Source organism: Euleptes europaea, chromosome 4 (genome assembly GCF_029931775.1).
Source record: "Euleptes europaea isolate rEulEur1 chromosome 4, rEulEur1.hap1, whole genome shotgun sequence".
NCBI classification, from domain to species: domain Eukaryota; kingdom Metazoa; phylum Chordata; class Lepidosauria; order Squamata; family Sphaerodactylidae; genus Euleptes; species Euleptes europaea.
This window is the reverse complement of record NC_079315.1, coordinates 56,578,136-56,600,342: the sequence shown is the minus strand read 5'-3', so window position 1 is coordinate 56,600,342 and position 22,207 is coordinate 56,578,136. Positions and strand designations below refer to the sequence as shown.

The window sequence follows — 22,207 nt, the reverse complement described above, 5'->3', positions numbered from 1 at the left end:
CTTACAGTTCTGTATCTTTCCTCACAAAAAGCTTTTCATTTTCAAAAAGTTCAGTTTTGTCTGTGTGGATATTTTAAAAAAACACACAATGGGAAGAAATCTTGTTGATTCTGTATAGTGCATTCCTTCTGGTTTTCAGTTCACCAGACTCTTATTTGTTCATAAGGCTTTATGTGGACTTTGCTAAAGTATGTAACATTCTTCTTACAGATCCTTTTGATTTGAATCATAATCTTGGAGCTGGATTATCAAGAAAAAGTAAGACTCCTTGGCTTAAGTGTACTGTGCAAAACTGCTTCTGTTTTTCCCATTTATACCATTTATATTTTTCTTTGATTATTTTAGTGACAAACTTTATAATGAAGGCTTTTATAAATGGCAGGCGGGTATTTGGTATCCCAGTAAGAGGATTTCCTAAAGAATACCCTTCCAAAATGGTGAGTATTGGAAATGATAGCATGAAAATGTCTAAACATTTTATTAAACAGCACATTCCACCATCAGTACACAAACATTTGTAAAGTCTGAAGAGCTTACTGAAGAAAAAAAGTCAACAAGTTTCTATTAAAGGAGTATTATATATTGTCAATGTTTTGTGATTATGCACAGAGATTTCACTAAAGCTTTGTGACACAGTTCCTTAGCTAAATATTTTACAGTCTGATGTGTTCTTGAGTAATGCAGCATTACTGAAAATTTACCCCAAATCAAGTTATATTTCTCTGTTATATTTGCATGACTGGGAATTAGAGTTATTCATAAACCATTTGGACTCAAAATAATCGCAATAAGGGAAGCGTATTATGCTCTGGGTAGCCCATTTGTAAGGTATTGCTTGAAGATTGCTGTGACTTGGCATTCCTGTGTGCATGAAAGTAAGGTAAACATGAACAGGTGCAGGCTTGTAATTCTGAAAGACTCTGGTGGTTTTCTAGAGCCCTTATTGGAATTAAATGAAGTTCTGGGAAAGCCATGGAATTTAAGATGGTGTGTATGTTCTTCATTAAGTAGAACTCATTGCTGTTTTCAAGGAGTCAAATCACAAAATCACACAAGGTTGGAAGAGACCACAAGGGCCATCCAGTCCAACCCCTGCCATGCAGGATCCCACAATCAAAGCGCTCCCGACAGATGGCCATCCAATGTCTGCTTAAAGACCTCTAAAGACGGGGACTCCACACACACCCCACCCGGAGGCAGGGCATTCCTCCGTCGAACCGCCCTCACTGTCAGAAAGTTCTTCCTAATGTTTAGGTGGAATCACTTTTCTCTTAGTTTAAATCCATTACTCCGTGTTCTAGTCTCTGAAGCAACAGAGAACAAGCTAGTTCCCTCATTAACATGGCATCCCTTCAGATATTTAAGCATGGCTATCATGTCACCCCTTAACCTTCTCTTCTCCAGACTAAACAAACCCAACTCCTTAAGTCTCTCCTCATAGGGCATAGATTCCAGACTTTTGACCATTCTGGTCGCTCTCCTCTGGACCCGCTCCAACTTGTCAACATCCTTCTTAAATTGTGGATCCCAAAATTGGACACAGTATTCCAAGTGAGGCCTGACCAATGCAGAATACAGTGATAGTATTACTTCCCTTGATCTAGACACAATACCTTTTTTGATGCAGCCCAGAATTGCATTGGCCTTCTTAGCCACCATATCACACTGTTGACTCATATTCAGTTTGTGGTCCACTAAGACTCCCAGATCTCTTTCACATGTGCTGTTGTCAAGCCAACTATTCCCCCATCCTGTACCTGTGCCTTAAATTGTTTCTGCCTAGGTGAAGTACCTTACACTTCTCCCTATTGAAATTCATTTTATTGTTTATGGCCCAGCTCTCCAGTCTATCAAGGTCATTCTGAACAATGACCCTGTCCTCTGGGGTTTTAACTACCCCTCCCAACTTGGTGTCATCTGCAAATTTGATTATCATGTCCTCTATTCCATCCTCCAAGTCATTTATAAAAATGTTAAATAGCAAATGATAATGGTCTTTTTTTTTTTTTGGTTAGGAATATTTTTTTGACCCAGAAGTTTTGACAGAAGGAGAATTGGCTCCGAATGATAGATGTTGCCGAATTTGTGGTAAAATAGGACATTTCATGAAAGACTGTCCTATCCGGAGAAAGTGAGTACTTTTTCCTCTTATCTAGAAGCAGTCTGTCTCTGATACTATAAACATTTTTAGTGGGCCAGTGTAGATGTTATGTTCCCAGTCTATATGCCAATAAAGGCTTGTGTGTGTGATGTTCCCAGTCTTCTAACTATTATGAGGAAATTGGGAACATTACACTTGCACTACTGCTCTTTGTGCATGCATGTGTATGTAAGACACATTTGTTTAGTAATTCTAACGTATTGATAGTAATTCTAACATATTGATAGTAATTCTAACATATTGATAGTACTCTGAATGTGCAACTTTTGAGGGGTTTTTTAAAAGTAAGGCATTTTTACTCTCTTTTATATGAATAGAAAGGGAAAATTATTAAATTGATCTATGTAAGGGGTGTTAATCTTGAAAGAACTCTGAATAAAGAACTATTGGTGATTTTTTTCACATAAATATTTAGATTAAATATATTTTAGTAATAAAATTCAGGAGCTTCCAGCAAAAGCTCCCTTTTTGTGTTACTGAATTATGCTTTTACCAACAAGAGAATACACTTTGATTCTATTATTCATTTGCCAGATGAATGTCCAGTTACACAAAATGGGATAGTTTTTGTGTATTCATTGTGTTTTCATTTATAGATACTGAATGTATGTATACTAATGATCCTCGGATAGGACAGTGATATGAAAATGCCCAAAATAGCAAAAGATTTGTTTGGGGGGTTTGGGGCATAAAAAATTGCTTCAAGGAAGATTGACTGCAAATTACAAAATGAGAAAGTGGAAGGACACCACTGAAGCAATAAATTAAAACAAAAGGTTGTAAATCCATGTGCAAAAATTACATTATGACTGTCATTTTTTTTCCAGACATCCACGATAAAAGTGTGCGGCATATGAGACATTTTTCTCACTTTAAGATTATAATTCATACTGTGTTCTCTTAGGCTGAGAAGACGGCATGACAGTGAAGATCCCAAAAACCAAAGATATATAGAAAACAAAGAAAAAAGAAGTAAAGAGGACAAAGAGACCCCAGTTAAAACTACAGAACGAGAAGTTTTACTGAACGATGGGAAATTACAGATATGTACTCATAAAAGCAAATTGGGCAAGGGAACAATGGAAATAGGAAAAGAGAAGACTACTAAGCAGCCAGTGGAGAAATGGAAGCGACAAGAAGACAGGGATTTAAGAGAGAAACGCTGTTTTATTTGTGGAAGGGAAGGCCACATTAAAAAAGAGTGCCCACAGCACAAAGGAGCAACAGGTATGAAATCTATATGCAGTCTAATGCTAATATTCTACATGTTTCTAAATTGCAAGTTTAAGGAGATTAACTGGAAGATTCAGGGTTCAGAGGTAATGGGTGTTCTGTATGAACAAACATTTAAGGTCTGGGGCTTAACCATATGATCCCTCCTATGCTGCTAAGTTTGAGTTAGTCATTTTCAGGTTTCAGCAAACTATAGCTTGCCTTACCATCTGAATTGGCAAGGTATTTTTTGTTCCCTGTTTGTTTGTTTGTTTGTTTGTTTGTTTTTGAAGATTGCACTTGGATTTTAATAACATGTTGTAGTTTCACAGTATGTACTGGGTGTTTCCAGACAGGCAGTTTTTCATGCCATTGCAGAAATGGGCCAAAACTCAATAGCAGAGCACAAGGTCTGAGTTTCAGTCTCTAGCATCTTAGTTAAAAAGATCCCAGGTAGCAAGAGTGGGACATGTTCCCCCTGAGACCTCAGAGGGGCACTGCCAGTAAGAGAAGAAACTAACAAGCCGGATGGACCATGGGTCAGATTCCATAGAAGTGCAAGAATGCACTGTTTTCCAAGGTCTCTCTCTGTTTACATCCTGTGTTCCTTTTTAAATGTCAATGGTGCGAGCTCAGAAAAGTTGTGCAGTCTTTTGTATGATAGGTCTCATCGTGCTCCCTTCTCTCCAGTAGCAGTTTCATTTTTTTAATTAATTATTTATTAGAAACATTTAATTTTACAATAAAAGAAAGGAAAAAAACCCTAGATATAACATTACTTAAAAATCAAATTCTAGTGATACAAATTATTTTAAAAAAACGAAAACAGTTCTAATATGACTAAAATACCCGTAGCACTTAATCAAATAATACTCTGTCTATTTAACTAAGATCTGCATTATTACTATATCACTACCTCTCTGCAATTTACACATTAGAATGCTTTCTCCATCCTTGAAATTGTTGACAATTGTTGAAAATCACTGGGTGATTTTCCAGCTTTTTCGGGTTCTCCCCAGCTTTGTGAAGCTCCCGGGGGGGGGGGCATTTTTTGAGGTAGAGGCCCCAAACTTGCAGGGTAGCTTGCAGGGACTCTCCTTGCAAGAACCCTCATGTTTGGTGATGATTGGGTCAGGGGTCCGAAGTTATGGGGTCTGGAAGAGGTCACCTCCTCCCGCCTCCATAGACATGCATTGGAAAGTAAGAGTCAGTCAGATTCTCTGTTCCTTCGCAAGTCGGCTAATGCTTGTCAATGGAGAGGGGAGAGGCGACCTCTCCAGAGCCCATAACTCTGGACTCCCTGACCCAATCTTCACCAAACCTTGGGGTTCGTGCAAGGAATGTCATTAAAAGCTACCCTGAAAATTTGGGACCTCTACCCCCAAAAATGTCCCCACAGGAGCTTTGCAAACCCCCCCATTGGTTTCTATTATGAGAACTTTTCAATCAGCCGACTTCGCTACAAAGACGCAAACCAACGGAGAGTCCCTGCAAGCTACCGTGCAAGTTTGGGGCCTCTACCTCAAAAAACGCCCCCCCAGGGAAACCCGAAAATAAACTAAATTCCCATATTTACCGGGATGGGAATTCGGCTTATTTCGAGTTTCCTGAAAGAAATTGGGCCCAATAAACCTGAACTCAAATTTTACTGGATTTTTTTTGCACACCCCTAATAATGATCACATTTATACCATCATAGTAGTTTATATTTGAACATAGTAATATTAGAGTTGTCAGTTTCTTCTTTCATTTTATTTACAATAACTAAAGTTATTTTGTATATTTTCTTACCCCAATCACTGCCTGTGTAGTGTCTATACATGGAATGGATAAAATTGTGCTTCTGGTCATCAGTACCCACACACACCAACCTTTGCACAGTTCAAACTATAGTGCAAAAACAACAGAATTGACTTATTTAGAGTGGGGAAAAACAGAGGGTTTGATCATAATGAGCATGAATTTGACTTATCAGGCTTGCATTTATCCTGTCTCTTCCTTTGTCTCCTTTGTTCAGTGCAAATGAAATCTAATTCATCCACTTTCATTAAACTAGTTATCTGTCCAAATGTGGGCACCTATGGTAATTGCAGTCTGTTCAGTAACACAGTCTAGCTGCATAGTCATTTGCACAGAACGACAGAAATATCTGCCATACACCAGAGGCATTCAGCTGTTGATGGTGTCTTTCCAGGACATTCTTGCCCTCCGTCTTCTCTCTGCAGCTCCCCCTCCCTGCCAGTGGTGACTCACCAAGCAGAATACTGCAACTCCAGGAGGGAAAAATGCAAAAGGCAGTGGGACAAAAAAATTACTGCTTTTATTCAGTTTGCCAATATATGCAATAATTGCAATCATTGTTGCAGTTGAAAGAGGTTCATAATCTACCTGCTGCCAAGCCTTCCTCCCCATAAGACCATCTCTCCCATAAGAGGAGTGACCTGACATAATCTTGTGTTTCTTCCTGATCTTTTGTTTTATTTCTGGGAGGAAACAAGGCTAGGGAATGTGGCAAAATGACAACAGTGAAAAGGCATGTATAAGGACTGTAAAAGATCTGTTTTGTTTCAGAATGTTTAAAATCTTGAGGGAATGCTATGAAGCATCTGGACAGAAGCAGGATGGGGACTGATTGGCTTACCTGAGCGTGGACTGAATATTTCTGAGACAGCTTGAGTTGCCTTGCCCTTTTCCTGTGCATTTATTGCAGCTGACCAATAGTGAGGCTTTGCCAGTAGTGTGGCAATGCAAGAGAGCTCAGAATAATATCTGGTGTTTTTTCTTGGAGACAAGAAAGAAGGCAAGCAGTAGACTAATTGGGATTTACAAACAAACCATGGCTTATACTTCTGGTTGCCTAACCAAGGTTATGCTGCCACCTGTAGTTTAAACCACAGTTGATCATGACATCTAAATAGAACTATGGAGAAAATTGGAAATGTGCATAGAACAGATGCAAAGTAGCAGCTTCAGTTCTTTACCGCTGTAAGCTAAATTCCAGGTGCTGGATGTACTTGTAAACAATTCCTTCGTCTTATGCCTACACCATGCATTGGGCTTATTCATTGTGAACCAATGTTCATTCTTTCATGTTTCTTTAGTTCCCCAAATATAATCAGTCAGTCTTTATTTCAATATGAAATCAGCTCCATATATATACAAAATGCGAAGGAATTAAAATAAGATAAACAGGTGATAAATTTAAGTCAAAAGAGTAGGCTATGAAAGATGGGTGATGGCCATCTGTGGAGTAGGATTGTTAGTCTCAGATTGCCGTTTGCATATCCCACTCCCCCGGAGGCAAAATTCGGCTACCTGGATGGTTATCTCCTGGGAAGAGTCTGCGAGAAGTAGGGAAACATAGAATTCCTCAGAACTTCCTGGAAAAACGTGACTGGATGAGGACAATGTACTGGAAACTAAAATCATTGTAGAAAAGGCAGTGCAACAAGACGTGTTCTGTAGTTTCCACTTTCCCTGTTTTGCATGGACAAAGTCGTTGGGAAAGAGGAACGTGGTGAAATCTGCTGTCCAGAAGAGCAGAAGGTGGAACATTGAAACATGCAAGGGTATAAGTTCTCTGGTATTTAGGAATTTCAAGAGTCTGCGGATTGGAAATGTATAATACAGGGTGGATGAGTATTTGTGTATCTGAGCCCTATCTGATTGAAGGGTGTGATCCCGAAGTTGTTGTTTTATCGTGCCTTTTGCTTTTTGGCTTGGGGGAAAGGCCATGTTTCTGGAGTTTCCTCTTGATTGCCCTTTGCCAGGTTGAGTTGTGGTTGTCAACATGAATTAAAGGAGGGAAACATAGATTTTGGGGTCAAATATGAATTTTAGCCAGTAGTTGGATGTGCAGATCCACATATAGGTCTTTAAGGGAATCAAGCCAGTTTCTAATTGAGAAGGGTGTTCGGGACACAACGCAGATCTCCAAGTATCTTTCACAGGAACTTGGTTTAAATCACTTCCAATGAGTGCCTGTCCTTATAGATACAAAGGTGGGAACCATATAAAAGTTGAGATACAACCTTTCATTGGAAGACTTTAAGTGCTGCAGGAATATAGGAGGCTCCTTTGGTAAAGTGGAATTTTAGTATTGCAGGAGATGATTTGTTAGCAGACTACAACGTGTAGCACTTGGGCTCTCCAGAGTCCAGATGACTGGAAGACCAGGCCAAGATATTTAAAAGTTTTGGTTTGTTCAATGTTATGGTCTTCAATTTGCCATCTAAGAGTTTGATGTTTTTTGGTGAAGACAACGACTTTTGTTTTTTTGATAGTGTATTGTAAGTTTTTCTTCTTTACAGTATAAAGCAAATGCTCTCCTAAGGCCCTCTTGTGAGTGAGACAAAATAACATCCGCATACAATAAGGCAGGGATGGAAGCTTGGGTTCCTTAATTGTTGTGCCGAGGTATTAATATAGAAGTTGAAAAGTAGAGGGGCTAAAATACAGCCCTGCTTGACTCCTTTATCAAGTGAGATCCTGTTGGAGAGGTGACCTTGAGAGGTATATATTACTTTTAGATAATTACTTTTGTGCAGTGAACGAATAAGAACGTAAAGTCTTATTCGTAAAGTCCCACATATAATCTTTGCATTACGTGCAAACATAAAATGTCTCATTTTAAAGTCTCCCCGAGATTTAATGTCTGCTAAACTGTTGCTTGGCTTTATATGAATAAATTCTTTATGTATATGAATTGATTCATTTTAAAAACAAAACAAAATCTAATTTCCTTTTACAATTAAATCACCTTTCTGTTTCTACTTTCTTAGGTGTTCTGAAGCCAGAAGGTTCATGTGGGTCCCCTTTATCCAGTGCTGTTAAACACTCTGGTAGATTAAATCAGGTGAATAATATGTCATGCATGGTGCTTTTTAAAACCCTTCTTTTCTAAGTATAAGTGTCACAATTCATGTTACATATTCAGCTACATCAGGGGTCTCCAGTGTGGTACCTAGGGGCACCACGGTACCGGCCGACACCTTGCCTACCAAGTGTTTTTAGAAAGTGGGCTTTTGCCCACCAAGGCTTCTGACTGGCCATTTGAAGTTGGATTGGCTGTGCATATTTTGTTTAGAAAAGCCTTTGTTTGGGCAGCAGCTGCTACCACAGCATGATCTTCACTGTGTGACTGAAGATAAGGTGTGGCAGCCATTTTGTGCTGCCCCCACCATATTTTGTCAGAATTCCAAAGGTGTCCACAAGTTTTTAAAAAGTTGAGGAACTCTGAGCTAGATGTTTCAAGTACTGTCCTGTTTCTGCATTTAGTGGTTAGAATGTCGGACTAGGAACTAGGAGACGAAAGTTCAAATCCCCACTCTGCTACGGAAGCTTGCTGGGTGACCTTGGGCCAGACACATACTCTCAGCCTAACCTACCTCACAGGGTTATTGTGAGGATAAATTAGGAAGAGGAGAACAATGTAAGCTGCTTTGGGTCCCCACTGGAACTCAAATAAATAATAATTTTAAAAAATAAAATGTGCATCATGCAGTAACTAACTTCATATGTTCACCCATTCTTTAACCCTTTTTAAGGGACTGCTTCTACAGGAAGAAAAAAAGAAACAGCAAGGAAAGATATTCTTGAGTCCCCAGTCAGGTTTGTAATTTATACCTTTTCTTTTACATCACCCATTATTTAAATGTAAAAGTGTGTGTGCTAGGGTTGCCAACCTCCAGGTGGTGGCTGGAGATCTCCCACTATTACAAATGATCTCCAGGTGACAGAGATCAGTTCACCTGAAGAAAATGGCCACTTAGGAAGGTGGATGCTATGGCATTATACCTCATTAAAGTCCCTCCCCTCCCTTAACTCCACCCTCCTCAGGCTCCACCCAGAGCTGGCAACCCTGGTGCATGCACACATAAACCATCCTTTTTCTAGTACACCCATATAAGTTAGAGAGCCTTAAAGTTTGGGTTGGGCAGGCTAATTTTCCCTTGGTGAGTGCCTAGCTACATGGGCTGCGAGAAAAACTAACACACATTGTAAAAGAAATTTTTTAGATGCTTTCAAATATTTTAAAACCTGTTTTTCCACAACATGCTGAAATGGCATCTGTCTTCTTGTTTTCCCCTGGCTTTTGTGCCTTGTAGGCCTCAAGTCCTTCATAAAATGTATGTTTTACAATTGCTGAAATATTGTTCTAAAACAAGTTGCATACAATTTGTACTTGAAACCAATTATGTCATAGCATATTGGAGTCATTACTTGTATGCGTCACAGTGCCCTTGACACTCGTGATGATGAAGGGTACGACTTCTGTTTAGGATTTACCTCCCTATTTATGGAAGGGGGGATGTTTAATAATGGGTACTGGACAAAGTCATAGTGGATGGAGTGGAATTAACTATAAGTGTTCTAGAAGTTCTAAGAGATTTTTAGTTCAGGTTTAACCAGTATCCAATTTCTCCTCCTCACTGCAGAAGGGCTCCCAACATTGTAAACTAAAAACACACATTAATGGAAAGTTGAGTAAGTTGCTTCCTTTGTGATTATACCTTCAATTAAGTGGAATTTTCTCCCCATACACAGGCAGCCTTTCCAGTAAATACATGACTCAGGGAAAATCTTCACAGAAGAGGCCCCATCAAGATTCATGAGAGACTGAAGCAATCTTTTAAAGTTGCAATACAGGATGTCCATTTACTTAAGAAATGTTTATTTTTGTTTATAGTCTCCAGGTTCACAAAACAGCAGCATAAGCAGTCTTCAACTTAAGTTTAAGGAGAACACATTTTATTTTAATTAAATTGCTTAAGAGGAAAAAGCAGTGCATTTTAATGTTTGTTCTTACTATGAATTTCCCTGTTCATAATAAGGTTGAGTATTTTAATAGAAAACCATGATGTCTGTATTTACTAGGTAAAACATGTAGATCAGGGAATTCTCCAATCCAAACCACTTCAAAGTGTTTTCTATAGTCACTCTGAATGTTTGAGTGCACTTAATGGTGTGCAAGCCAAATATAGCGTCACCTTCAAAATATTATTTTTGAAGGATAAAAGGGGTATTTATTAATGATGAACATTTACTGATTTCTTGTGTTAAGTGTCTGAAATGTTTTTGGACTGCTACTGCCATAATTTAGATATATTTTAATCTATGGGGAACTAAACATTGACATTAAGTAAACTTTTATGTAAAATCTCTGTGGAAAACCAGTGCCATTGAGTTCTTTCTTCTGTTGTTTTATGATAATTGATATGCTGCTGTCCTTGTGCACAAAAAAGACTGAGAAGCTGGTTTCTGCTGCTATGATACTTTCCCATTGTCTGTAACACACACACACACAATGAAGTAAATAAAAAGAGAAAACAAAAGGGTATGTTGGCAGTTAAAAGAAAATACACTGGTTTATTGAAAAGTAAAGAACCATGTGCTAACCACGGATTTATTGTCATCAAGGCTTAATGTCAGGATTTTCTGGAGATGCTACAATACCTCCTTTCCAAGCAAAGCATACAGCAAAAATTTAAGTCACTGTTGTTTATGACATTGAAATAAACAGCCAAGTGAAAAGTGTAAATTTCTACATTCTTCTTTGTATTATTTGAATATTCCCGGAATCTTTAAAAAAAAAAGTACAAAATTACTTAGGAAACATTTGCTGTAAATTTATTCCAACCTCAATAAATGTAAATATTTTCAGAGGAGTTATATATTCAGACTTAAATTTTAAAAAACCAAAAAACTAAGTGACCAGCTCTACTAGAACTTTTTTCCTGATGCAGAAGTCTGTGTCTGGAAGCAGTTCCTACACATTTGATAAAGCATGTAAACCTAAATGCAGAGCTCAGCTACCTCCACTGCATTTCTTTCAATGGTCAAAAAGGGCAAGAGTCCAGTAGCACCTTAAAGACTAACAAAAATATTTTCTGGTAGGGTATGAGCTTTCGTGAGCCACAGCTCACTTCTTCAGATACAGCTAGAATGTGAATCCATCGGTCTTTAAGTAGAGGAACAGTATGTAAATGTGAATAGCAGGCTTGATGGGATTAGGTGTGATATGCAGAAGAGTCTGTGATGTCCAGGGGAGAGATGGGTGTGGAGAAATCAGCATTGGTAATGGGCCATGAATGCAAGGTCTTTATTCAGCCCAGGTAAATGCATTGACTTTAGTTTGAATATCAACTGTAATTCAGCAGTTTCTCAGAAAATATTTTTGTTACGTCTTTAAGGTGCTACTGGACTCTTGCCCTTTTTGACTACTGCAAACAGACTAACACGGCTACCCACTGAATTTTCTTTCAATGGGAAGTGTATTTCCATCCAACATGTTCAGATATGCATCCCATTGAAAGTAATGCTGTGTGGGCATTCTGCTACACAGGAAGAGAGAGAGAAAATTCTCTGTCAACTCTGCCGACCCTGTGCATAATTTTATAAACATCAATCATGTCCCCTGCTTAGTCGTTTCTTTTCTAAACTGAAAAGTCAGACTCTTCAGCCTTTCCTCATGGGGAAGGCGCTCCAACCCCTAGTCATCTTGGTTGCCCTCTTCTGTACTTTTTCCAGCTCTGCAATGTCCTTTTTGAGATATGGTGACCACAGCTGCACATAAATTCCAATTGAGGCCATACCATATATACAGGAGCATTATAATATCGGACATTTTATTTTCAATCCCTTTCATAATAATCCCTAACATAGAGTTTGCCTTTTTCACTGCTGCAGCACACTGCGTTGACACTTTCATTGAGCTATCTACTATGACCTCAAGATCCTTTCTCCTCTTATTTTCAGCAAGTTCAGACCCTATTAGCCTATACTTGAAGTTAGGAGTTTTTGTTCCAGTTTGCATCACTTTACAGTTACCAGCATTGAACTTCATCTGCCATGTTGTTGCTCATTCACCCGATCTGTGGAGATCCTCCTGGAGCTCTTCATAGTCCTTCTTATTTTTCACCATCCTGAATAATTTTGTGTCATCTGCAAACTTGGCCACTACACTACTCACCCCTAGTTCCAAATCATTTATGAATAAATTAAATAGTACTCTCCCCAATACAGATCCTTGTGGGATCCCACTGCTTACTTACTTCCATTGAGAGAACTGTCCATTTATTCCTACTCTTTGCTTCTTATTTAACCAGTTTTTAATTTCAGCCAATTTAATTTTTAGTAGATTTCTCTTTCACTGGATGAGGGCACTTGTATTTCCATGAAACGCTGGTTGTTTTATTGTAATTAAAATATTGTTTTCATGTATTTATTTGTGTTTCAAAATATATATATCCTGCTTTTCTGCCCTTATAAGTACCACCAAAGTGGCTAACAAATCAAAACATACATAATAAAAGAACATTTATTTATATGTAAAATACAATATGTTATATATAGTCTGCCCTTCTTGCTGTGATTCAAAGTGGATTAAATAATAAGAAATTATATAATTAAAAACAATACAATAAGAAAAAACATACAAGATACATAAAAGTGAATAAAACTGGGCTCCAAAATTAAGCACACAAGAACGGTATAATACATAAATACATGTCCATAAACAGCTCAATTTCAAAATTGTTGAATACTGTATATATTACACTTTTATTGCAAGGAACAAAGCAGTTTAAAGTTTACAATTTTATTTCCGTATTATAAAAATACCCTCCTGAACAGTTCTGTTTTGTGCATTTGGCAGAATAATAAAAGCTTGGACTTTCCTCATCAAGCATGCTGAAAACTGTTCCCAAAGTAATAAGCCTATTGAACTTAGTGGGACATTTCAAGTAAGTAGGGCTGGAATAAATTTCAAAGTTTTAGAAGCCCATATCAAGACATGGGGGAAGGAGGAAGAACTCTCAGTGATGGAGAGTGGGAAGATGGGGGAGGGGGGGATCTAGTGATTGTGCTGTAAATATCCACTACAGACAAAAGTCACTGGTCAGGAAAACAATGTTCATAGACTGAGTCAGGTTTCTCTTGAGGTTGGGAAATTTTGAGATGCCAGAGGGAAATTTCTGAATACCAATTAACCCAAAGCTGTTTCTAGCAGGCAGTGGTGTACTTAGGTTGAGTTCCAATATGTATGCAAGGACTCAAATATCCTGCTCGGATTCACCAACTTTAAAAAGATACATATAATTGATTCTTTCTCATCCTGCATGTTTTTATCTGCAGGAAATGTTGCAAGGACTTGGGGTGAACATGAGAGAAACCCATAAGCACATGGGGGGGGGGGTCTAGTTTCCCTCATTTTGTGCCAGAAAGGGATATCTGGGTGTGCATATTAAGCAAAACATTAGGTGAAGGGGTAGTAACCTTAAACATATATTAATATGACATATGCAGTTTAGTGGTGTATTACTGTAATATATTAATTACAACATACTATTATTTTTTGTCATCAAGTTGCATTTGATTTACGGTTTTCAGAGGTGGTTTGCCATTGCCTTTCTCTGCATAGTAACCCTGGTATTCCTTAGTGGTCTCCCGTCCAAATACTAACCAGGGCCAACCCTACTTCGCTTTGAGATCTGACGAGATCAATTTAGTCATATACTAATATGGCTTTAAATGTTCAAGCCTATATGGTTGTTACAAGAGAGCCCACAGCTAATTATTGTCAAATTTGACAGGGACAATGGCGTAGTTCAATGCAGGTACAACAATAGTCTTGTTAGTACCTACACTATCCAGTTTTTGTGAGCTACCCCGTGGTGCAGAGTGGTAAGCTGCAGTACTGCAGTCCAAGCTCTGCTCACGACCGGCGTTCGATCCCGATGGAAGTCGGTTTCAGGTAGCCGGCTCAAGGTTGACTCAGCCTTACATCTTTCCAAGGTCGGTCAAATGAGTACCCAGCTTGCTGGGGGTAAAGGGAAGATGACTGGGGAAGGCACTGGCAAATCACCCCGCAAATCTGCCTCATAAACATCGGGATGTGAAGTCACCCCATGGGTCAGGAATGACTCAATGCTTGCACAGGGGACCTTTACCTTTTACCACTTCATCAGCTACATGAAGTAACATTCAGTTGGCACAGGTGTATATGCCGAAAGGTACAAATGTAAGTTAGGGGTGGGGGGAGTTATGAAGAGTGGCTGGAAGGCCCAGCATTCTACAATGCATTACATTGCAGAACCCACATAAAAGATGCAGTCCAGTCCTTGGTTTTAGGCTGCTCCTAACATAAACGGGCAAAGTAAGATGAATAGTGTATCCTTTTAAGGGAGGGGGGATAATTTTCTGTAGTGAGCTAGTCTCTCCCAGGACCTAGTGAAATTGATATTGTCAAGCCTGCATGTGAATTCCTGCTCAGCAGCTTTTTGCCGGAGTCTCCCTAATGTTTAGGATGCTAAGCTGTTACCCTACTGGGTTCTGATTTTTCTTATCTTTGTGTTACTTTATTTTCTTGGTTAGTATGGCCAGTGTAAACACTGAAGTAAATGAGCATGGTATGACGGATGTTACTGGATAGCCTTGTTGGTTTGTACTCGGAAAATAAAAAGTCCAGCAGCACCTTACAAGACTAGCAAAATTTATTCTAGGATAAACTTTGTGCGCTAGAGTACAGGGGCGTAAATGTACAGGGGCGTAAATTCATCCGGCCTGCTTTATATACCCAACAGAAAGGTGCGCTGGGGCGGGTGTGTGAGTGATTCAAAAGGAGAGTAACAAGAGAGTAAGCAGGGCCTTCTGCACGGATGTGATGCACTTCCAGCTGTTATTAGACACTCAACGTGCAAAATCTCAGCGCAGGACGGAGCGCGAGCGCTTTGATGTGGAGCGAGCCCTACCATACCACAGAGTCTGGTGGCACAGACTGCCGCGCGGCCTCGACTAGAAGTCACCGGCCTCCACAAATCGGTTTTGAGGTCAGGCGCTTTAAGACTTGGGCCTTTCTCTCTCTCAACGCTTCGGGGCGTTCCGTTGTCGAGTCGGGCTGAGCTCAGTTCGGGGGGGGGGGAAGGGGAAGGTCTTTTGAGCTGCCCCGGCTGTGGCGTGAATTTGCTCCAGTCCATCCACAGGGCGAGACGATCACGAGCCCCTTTCCCGGCCGGCCGGCCACAAATGGTAAAAACACGAGAATCGAATTTCGCCGGACACCGCCCCCTCACGCCTTTCTCTTCCGCCGATTGGTCGCCCGTGGTGAAAAGAGGCGGGACACCGAACTCAGTCGCCGACGGTTGAAATTGCAATGGCACGCCGTTGGCCAATCAGCGGGCGACCTACGCGGGATGGGCGGGGAACGTTTCGCCCATCCGCGTGACGTCGACGGTGCGTCGCGCGCCGCGTCCGTTCGTCGGTGGTGTCCATGGCCAACCTCCGAGGACAGGGCTGAGGGGAGGGGAGGACTGGAAAGGAGCAGCTGGAGCCGCGATGGCCTCGTCAATGGTCAGAGCTACAGTCCGGGCCGTGAGTAAAAGGAAGCTTCAAGCCACCAGAGCGGCCCTGACGCTGGTAGGTACGGAAGGAGGCGCGGCGGGTAGGAGCCCTTTGCCCAGCGCAACCCATAGTGGGGGCGGGGCCGTGACCGTATGATCAACAAGCACGGTGCGCAGGCGCAGCTGTGCTGCTTTCTTGGTGGCGGTGCTGAGTCGTCCTTCAGTCGGTGCTCTTGGAGCTGCGAGCCCGCATGGTGTGTGGCTTCCTTCTCCTCGCGCAGCACGACTCTTATCTCTCCAAGTACTGGCCCTGCATTTTGTCATGGTTGTGCAACAGGTAGAGACCGCTGCCAGCCCTCCTCCGGTCTCTGAGCTGGGGAAGAGGGTTTACCTGGTGGATTTCTGCCCCGGGTGCAGCTGTTTCAGGCTACCTCGCTCGCATAAAAATGACAATCTGTTTCTTTTGCCTGGCCGAGGCCAACGCCTTTCTGGTTGCCCTGCTGTTTTCCAACGTAGGATTACTGCTCCTTCAGAATGCCCCATGTCTAGGCTTAGCCCCTATTCCTTTTTGGGTCAATGTACACATCCTGCTTCTAATGAATTACGGGATAGTGCCACTCATTTTTCTTATGAACAGTCTAAATACTTAGGTGTGTACAGTCACTTAGAACCTTATTTGAAGGGAGAGTGCACAGTAACCCTGCTTCTGAAATTGTTTAAAACTCTGTGTGCCTTGTATTCATGGAGCAAGTGTATGTTTACATATCCACTTCATATAGGTGTTTGTGTATTGCATAAGGTAATAGTTTTCAGATTCTGTTCTAGAAAGACCTGAAGTTTCTCAAAGGCTCAGTAATGTTGAAACAGTCTCCCTGGGAAATTTTTTTACTAATCCCTGATGAGCTTCCCACTGACAACAGGCAGTGTAGGTGGATTCTTTATTCGTGGGCAAAAGATAGGTTTAATAGGCTTTGCTAGAACTCCACATAAAATGAATGTGCATCCTAGGATACCCTTCCAAACAATCTTGCTGGTAATCCATGACTGATATACTGAGGTTGTTTAGCAGATAAGTAAGTATGGGAAGCATTCCCTGAAGAAGTTTGAAGACCACTGGCGTAGAGCAGTCTACAGTCTAGGACAGTGATGGCGAACCTTTTAGAGACCGAGTGCCCAAACTGCAACCCAAAACCCACTTATTTATCGCCAAGTGCCAATATGGCAATTTAACCTGAATGCTGAGGTTTTAGTTTAGAAAAAACAACTCATACATTCACATATTTTGAGTTAAAAGAAAAACACAATAACAGAGCTTTCAATGATGCAAACTTTTACCTTTCAATGAAAAGTTGTTTGTATTTGGCATGCATCTCTCCAGGACTCGTCCTCTGCTCAGCCACAAGACATTATTGCTAGGGTTGCCAGGTCTCTAGCCACCACCTGGAGGTTGGCAGCCCTAGTAGAGGAAGGGAAGGGATGGAGAAAGGAAGGAACTGGGAAAGGAAAGAGAATGAAGGAACTGGGGAAGGAAGGAAGAAACAGGGGAGGACGGAGAAAGAAAGAAAGAGGGGAAGGAAGGAAGAGAAAGAAAAAGAGAAAGAGGGGAAGGAAGGAAGAAAGAAAGGGAAGGAAGGAAGGAACTGGGAAAGGAAAGAAGGAAGGAACTGGGGGAAGGAAAGAGAAGGAAGGAACTGGGGAAGAAAGGATGAAAGGGAGGAAGGATGGAAGGAAGAAAGAAAGTGTCCTGGGTCGGGCCTCAAGCCCCACCCAGGACTTGCTCCAGGGCGCACACCCGAAATTCTCCCCCCCCCTCATTACCGGCAGCTCTGGGGAGGCGGCGACGGCACGGGACGGCAGAGACGTTGGGCCCTGGCGTGGCGGCATCGGGCACCTCCCAGCTGGCTGTTGGGGGCAGGGGAGGAGTGGGCGGCGAGGGCGAGCGCACCAACACTCGCGACCCCGCCAGCCTGCGGGTGACCTTAGGGGGCAGGGAGGGAGAAGGCAGAGGCCACGCAGCCACGCTTGAGCCGGAGGACTTGAGGGTGGCTCCGGCTACCCCACAAGCTTACCACAGGAATCAGGGACGAGCGGGGGAGAGGGGGAGGACGGCGGGAGACAGCAGGCCTTTCTCTGGCAGACACGCGGCTGTTGAGGAGCCACCTGGCCCTCCGCGAGCGCCCTAAGAAGGAGGAGGCGGCGGGTGAAAACAGCAGGGGGAGAGGCACCTGAGGAGGAAGACGATGGTGACGGCAGCCTGGAGCTGGACTTTTGGGAACCACCTGAGGGGGACGAGGAGGAGGAAGGCGGCGAGGAGGAGCTGCTGCTGGAGGAGGAGGCCTGGCCTCGTTGCTGCTGGCCTCCCCACCGCCTATCAGCTGTTGCGGGGCAAGAGCGGGGGAAGAGGAAGAAGCCAGCCGTGTGCGTGCGAGGCAGGAAGCTGACACGCCCACGCACGCACGGTGGGGGGGGAGCTCAGCTGAGAGAGGGAGGGGCACAGACGACCCGGGAGGCCTTTTGGAGCCCACCTGCGTGTGCCGGAAGTGGCACGCGTGCCATAGGTTCGACAACACGGGTCTAGGAAAATAGTGTTACATAATTTATTTGCTGTTCAGATGCCACAGAATGTCATAAATTTGGGTACTTATATGAAGGCCCTCAGAGCTGATATGCCTTTTTGATTTCAGCAAATCCACAGTATGTGCTTTATGCGAGTTTTAAGGGAATCTAAAGTTAAGCTTTGAAGGAAAGGAGCATTTCTGTTTAATTTGTAGTTCAACAGGCTTCTTACACACACATACACACTGACAGGCTACTTTTGCTGTGTCATTCCCAGATAATTGCATGTGAAGAATGGTAAAATGGCAAGGCCCAACTGGGTTTGGTGTATGCATGCTGGAGGTGAAGATAACATAGAATTTGGCTTGTCAGTTATTTCCAGGCACATTTACTCACGTAACACAAAATCATTAAATGAAAAATCTCTTTTCAGACTCCCTCTGCTGTCAATAAGATAAAACAGCTGCTTAAAGACAAACCTGACCATGTAAGTAGAAGGGAAAACATTTGTAATATTGCTCATACCTTTAATAATAACTCAGACAAGCTGCTGATAAGTGTAATGATAGCAGCTGTCCCTGAGAGAGATGTCATTTAATGCATCTTAAAATAGTGAGTGACACACTGATAAAAAACTTTTTATTTTTAATTTTTCCTTTTCAACAGTTCATGAAAACAAGTGTTGCTGATGAGACTTGTTGGAGTGTGAGCTGCATGTTGATAGATGCAAGCTTAAAACTGGGAGGGGTTTGGGTTTGTGGGTGTTGGGGTTTTTTTTGGTAGTAAGTAATGGCATTCATTGAGTCTCTTGGTAGCATGTACTACAGAGGTCCCCGCCATGGTGCCCACTGACACTTTTCCTGGCGCTCACCAAGACAGCCAGCGTGATGTAGTGTTTAAGAGTGGTAGACTCTAACCTGGATAACCAGGTTTGATTCCCCCCTCCTCCACATGAAGCCTGCTGGGTGACCTTAGGCTAGTCACAGTTTTCTCAAACTCAGCCCTACCTACCTCATAAGGTTTCTGTTGTGGGGAAGGGAAGGCTGTTGTAAGCCGGTTTGAGACTTCGTACAAAGGTAGAGACAATCGAAGTATAAAAACCAAATCTTCTTATGCTTCTTTGAGAAAGAGGATGGAGCCAGGTGGGGCTTCTGCGCAGCAACATTTCTGATTGATCAATTGAGAATTGATTGCCTGTGCAGATTTTTAAAAACGTTGCTGTGGCAGCTGTTTTGTGACTGGCTCCACCTCCTGCAGCAACCATTTTGGCAGCCATTTTGTGGCTGTGCCCATCACCCTGTGTCAGAGGTCCAGAGGTGCCCGCAGGATCAAGAAAGTTGGGGACCCCTGATGTAGCGGTTTCTGATTCTGACGATATTGCTTCAGTCCAATAAACTTTGAAAATGGTTTTTTTTTTAATCGAAGTAGCTGGGATGTTTTTAATTCTTAGCAAGCTTAAAAGGTAAAGGTAGTCCCCTGTGCAAGCACTGGGTCATTCCTGACCCATGGGGTGACATCACATTCCGACGTTTACTAGGCAGGCTATTTTTACGGGGTGGTTTGCCATTGCCTTCCCCAGTCATCTAGACTTTACCCCCAACAAGCTGGGTGCTCATTTTACCGACCTCGGAAAGAAGGAAGGCTGAGTCAACCTTGAGCCAGCTACTTGAAACCGACTTCGTTGGGATTGAACTCAGGTTGTGAGCAGAGCTTGACTGCAGTACTGCAGCTTACCGCTCTGCGCCATGGGGCTCCTTAGCAAGCTTAGCATTAGTATTTTTAATGCACATGCTTCTCTGTTTTTTGGAAGAGCCAATATAAATAGCAAAGATATTTGATGTAGACGTTTTTCAATCCTATACTCTGTGGCTATTAGTTATCTTTATCTAGGTTTAGTCCATTCTCTGATTATTGAAAATGCAATTTCTATTACTGCCTGGAAAACGTGTACTGCTCAATGTTGTTTCATACTAACATGTTTCCTAATTGTGAAAACTTATTTCAGGTAGGAGTTAAAGTTGGTGTCCGTACAAGAGGTTGTAATGGACTTTCTTACACCCTAGAATATACGAAAGCAAAGGGGGATTCTGATGAAGAAGTAGTACAGGATGGTAAGTGTGTTATGACAGCTAAAGGTGATGTTATGTCTTGTTGCAGTTCTTTAAAGTAGAGTTTGCTAACTTCATCTGTCTTTAGTAATAGTTGTAAGGATTTCTCAGTAAGCTAATTGAGAATCGGTCTGTATATTTGTGTCTCTACACTTCTATCTTGTCCTTCATCCTGGGAACTGAGGACTGCATATTAAATAGTGTGCCCCCCCCATCAATAAAGTAGAAGGTAGTACTAATACAGTGCATTGAAAAGTTGAAATGGACGCTCTCCTTCAAACAAAAACAGTGTCAGAACTCTTGCTGTAGATTAGACTGCTTACATTTGACTTCTGTAACTAGTAAGTCCTGAGAATTGAATGTGCTTGCTTAGGAGCGAGTCCCCTATTTTTGAGGTAAACATTTAAGTGCATGCTTGTGTTCACTGTCTTGGGCACTGGGAAAAATGCTTCAGAATTATATTTATGAAGACTTCTTTCAGGGATTGAAAGAATGCTAATAGAGGACAGCAGGTTGGATTGTGACAATGCACTCTGCAGAGCTGCAGGAGAAAAAAAACCTTATGGCTGTTTTGTGTAAAGCAAATACATCAAAGCAAGCAAAGTCTTTTCAACTCTCATCAGTTCCCCCCCCCTTCTTTTTGTCAAGGTGCTAGAGTGTTTATCGAAAAGAAAGCACAGCTGACACTGCTAGGAACTGAAATGGACTATATAGAAAACAAACTGTCCAGTGAATTTGTCTTCAATAATCCAAACATCAAAGGAACATGTGGCTGCGGAGAAAGTTTCAACATTTGAAATCTTGGAACGAATCCCATGATTTTAACACCACAGAACTGCTTTCTGAAGTAATCACTTGGGACTTTTTCATGTCTTTAGGCTTTGTGAAATATGGCTGCCTTTTCAAGAAAATAAAAACACTGCATTTTCAAATGTAATCCGTGTGTTAAATTTCAGCCCTCATGCGTTCAGGCTTGAGAGAGGAAGATTTTGTCTGCAAGGCCTGAAAATACAGAGGTATGATAACACATTTCTAATTTGATTGGCAGAAAATTGTAGGGCTACTTTTCTTCTGTAGCATGTTATCTCTTATTCACAACATGGACTCTAAAAGAAGAGATGTTATTTTGTATCAGAAGGAATTATAGTACGGTATGCATTATGAGTCCTAAGAATTATCTGTTGTGCTTTGAAACAAATCTAAACCTTACATGTGATGGGCATTTCCACGAGTTGTTCAATTGTAATATTCCATAAAACTCTTCAAAAATGAACTCAATGCTGAGAGGAGCACACAACCTGATGCGGTTTGAGATCAGTTAACCTACGTTTTAAAATATCATTTACTCCTAGATAGCTACTCCCCACTCCAACCATCACCTACCTTACAAGATGGAGATGATCCTTCTGTTGCCATTAGGGAAGGCATCAGTATTTTAAGCAGCAAGGTAGCCTTTCTGGCCACTATGATTTTGCGATAGGCAGTGCAGAATCTTCAAATGGTGTGTTACCATCTTGTCCCTTGTTTTCATTACTTCCTCATACTAACATTTTTGGAGCCTACTTCTGAATGCAAATTCTGTCTTCAGCCTACTTCTGAATGCAAATTCTGTCTTCAGTTCTTGTTTCAAAGGGTTTTTTTTAATAGTCATGCAACAAAGGAATTAATTTCTGGGCTGTGCAATTTTGTTAACTAGCACTGTGCAGTTTGAATTATTAATACTTTTGTGAAAAACCAAGCTAAATAAGAGCAGGGCCTTTACTTCCAAAGCTATCTGCATACTGCAGGAGTAACAAAGGATGATCTGCATTTGTGTTTTAACATGATTATTT

At 41.5% G+C, this 22,207-nt stretch overlaps 2 protein-coding genes across 2 annotated transcripts in view; both read left to right on the top strand.

The window, feature by feature from the left end:
* The window catches only part of TUT7 (terminal uridylyl transferase 7), a 43,040-nt gene extending 32,419 nt beyond the window's left edge, over window positions 1-10,621 (top strand). Inside the window, exons 22-28 of the mRNA XM_056847922.1 lie at window positions 211-258; window positions 346-437; window positions 2,016-2,131; window positions 3,066-3,406; window positions 8,155-8,228; window positions 8,920-8,983; window positions 9,920-10,621. Coding sequence (XP_056703900.1) covers window positions 211-258; window positions 346-437; window positions 2,016-2,131; window positions 3,066-3,406; window positions 8,155-8,228; window positions 8,920-8,983; window positions 9,920-9,987 — 803 coding nt within the window. The 3' untranslated portion in view covers window positions 9,988-10,621. The remainder of the gene's footprint in view (window positions 1-210; window positions 259-345; window positions 438-2,015; window positions 2,132-3,065; window positions 3,407-8,154; window positions 8,229-8,919; window positions 8,984-9,919) is intronic.
* A 5,060-nt stretch (window positions 10,622-15,681) lies between these two features.
* On the top strand, window positions 15,682-21,302 carry ISCA1 (iron-sulfur cluster assembly 1). Its single transcript, XM_056847920.1, has 4 exons — window positions 15,682-15,787; window positions 18,701-18,754; window positions 20,273-20,378; window positions 21,024-21,302. The coding sequence occupies exons 1-4, from the start codon at window positions 15,707-15,709 to the stop codon at window positions 21,170-21,172; spliced, it is 390 nt and encodes a 129-aa protein (XP_056703898.1). The 5' UTR covers window positions 15,682-15,706; the 3' UTR covers window positions 21,173-21,302.
* Window positions 21,303-22,207: the final 905 nt, after the last annotated feature.

Coding starts and splice junctions, on each gene's coding strand:
- ISCA1 (XM_056847920.1), top strand. CDS start 15,707: ATGGCCTCGTCAATGGTCAGAGCTACAGTCCGGGCCGTGAGTAAAAGG. Junction 15,788..18,700: donor CCAGAGCGGCCCTGACGCTG/GTAGGTACGGAA, acceptor ATCTCTTTTCAG/ACTCCCTCTGCTGTCAATAA. Junction 18,755..20,272: donor TTAAAGACAAACCTGACCAT/GTAAGTAGAAGG, acceptor AACTTATTTCAG/GTAGGAGTTAAAGTTGGTGT.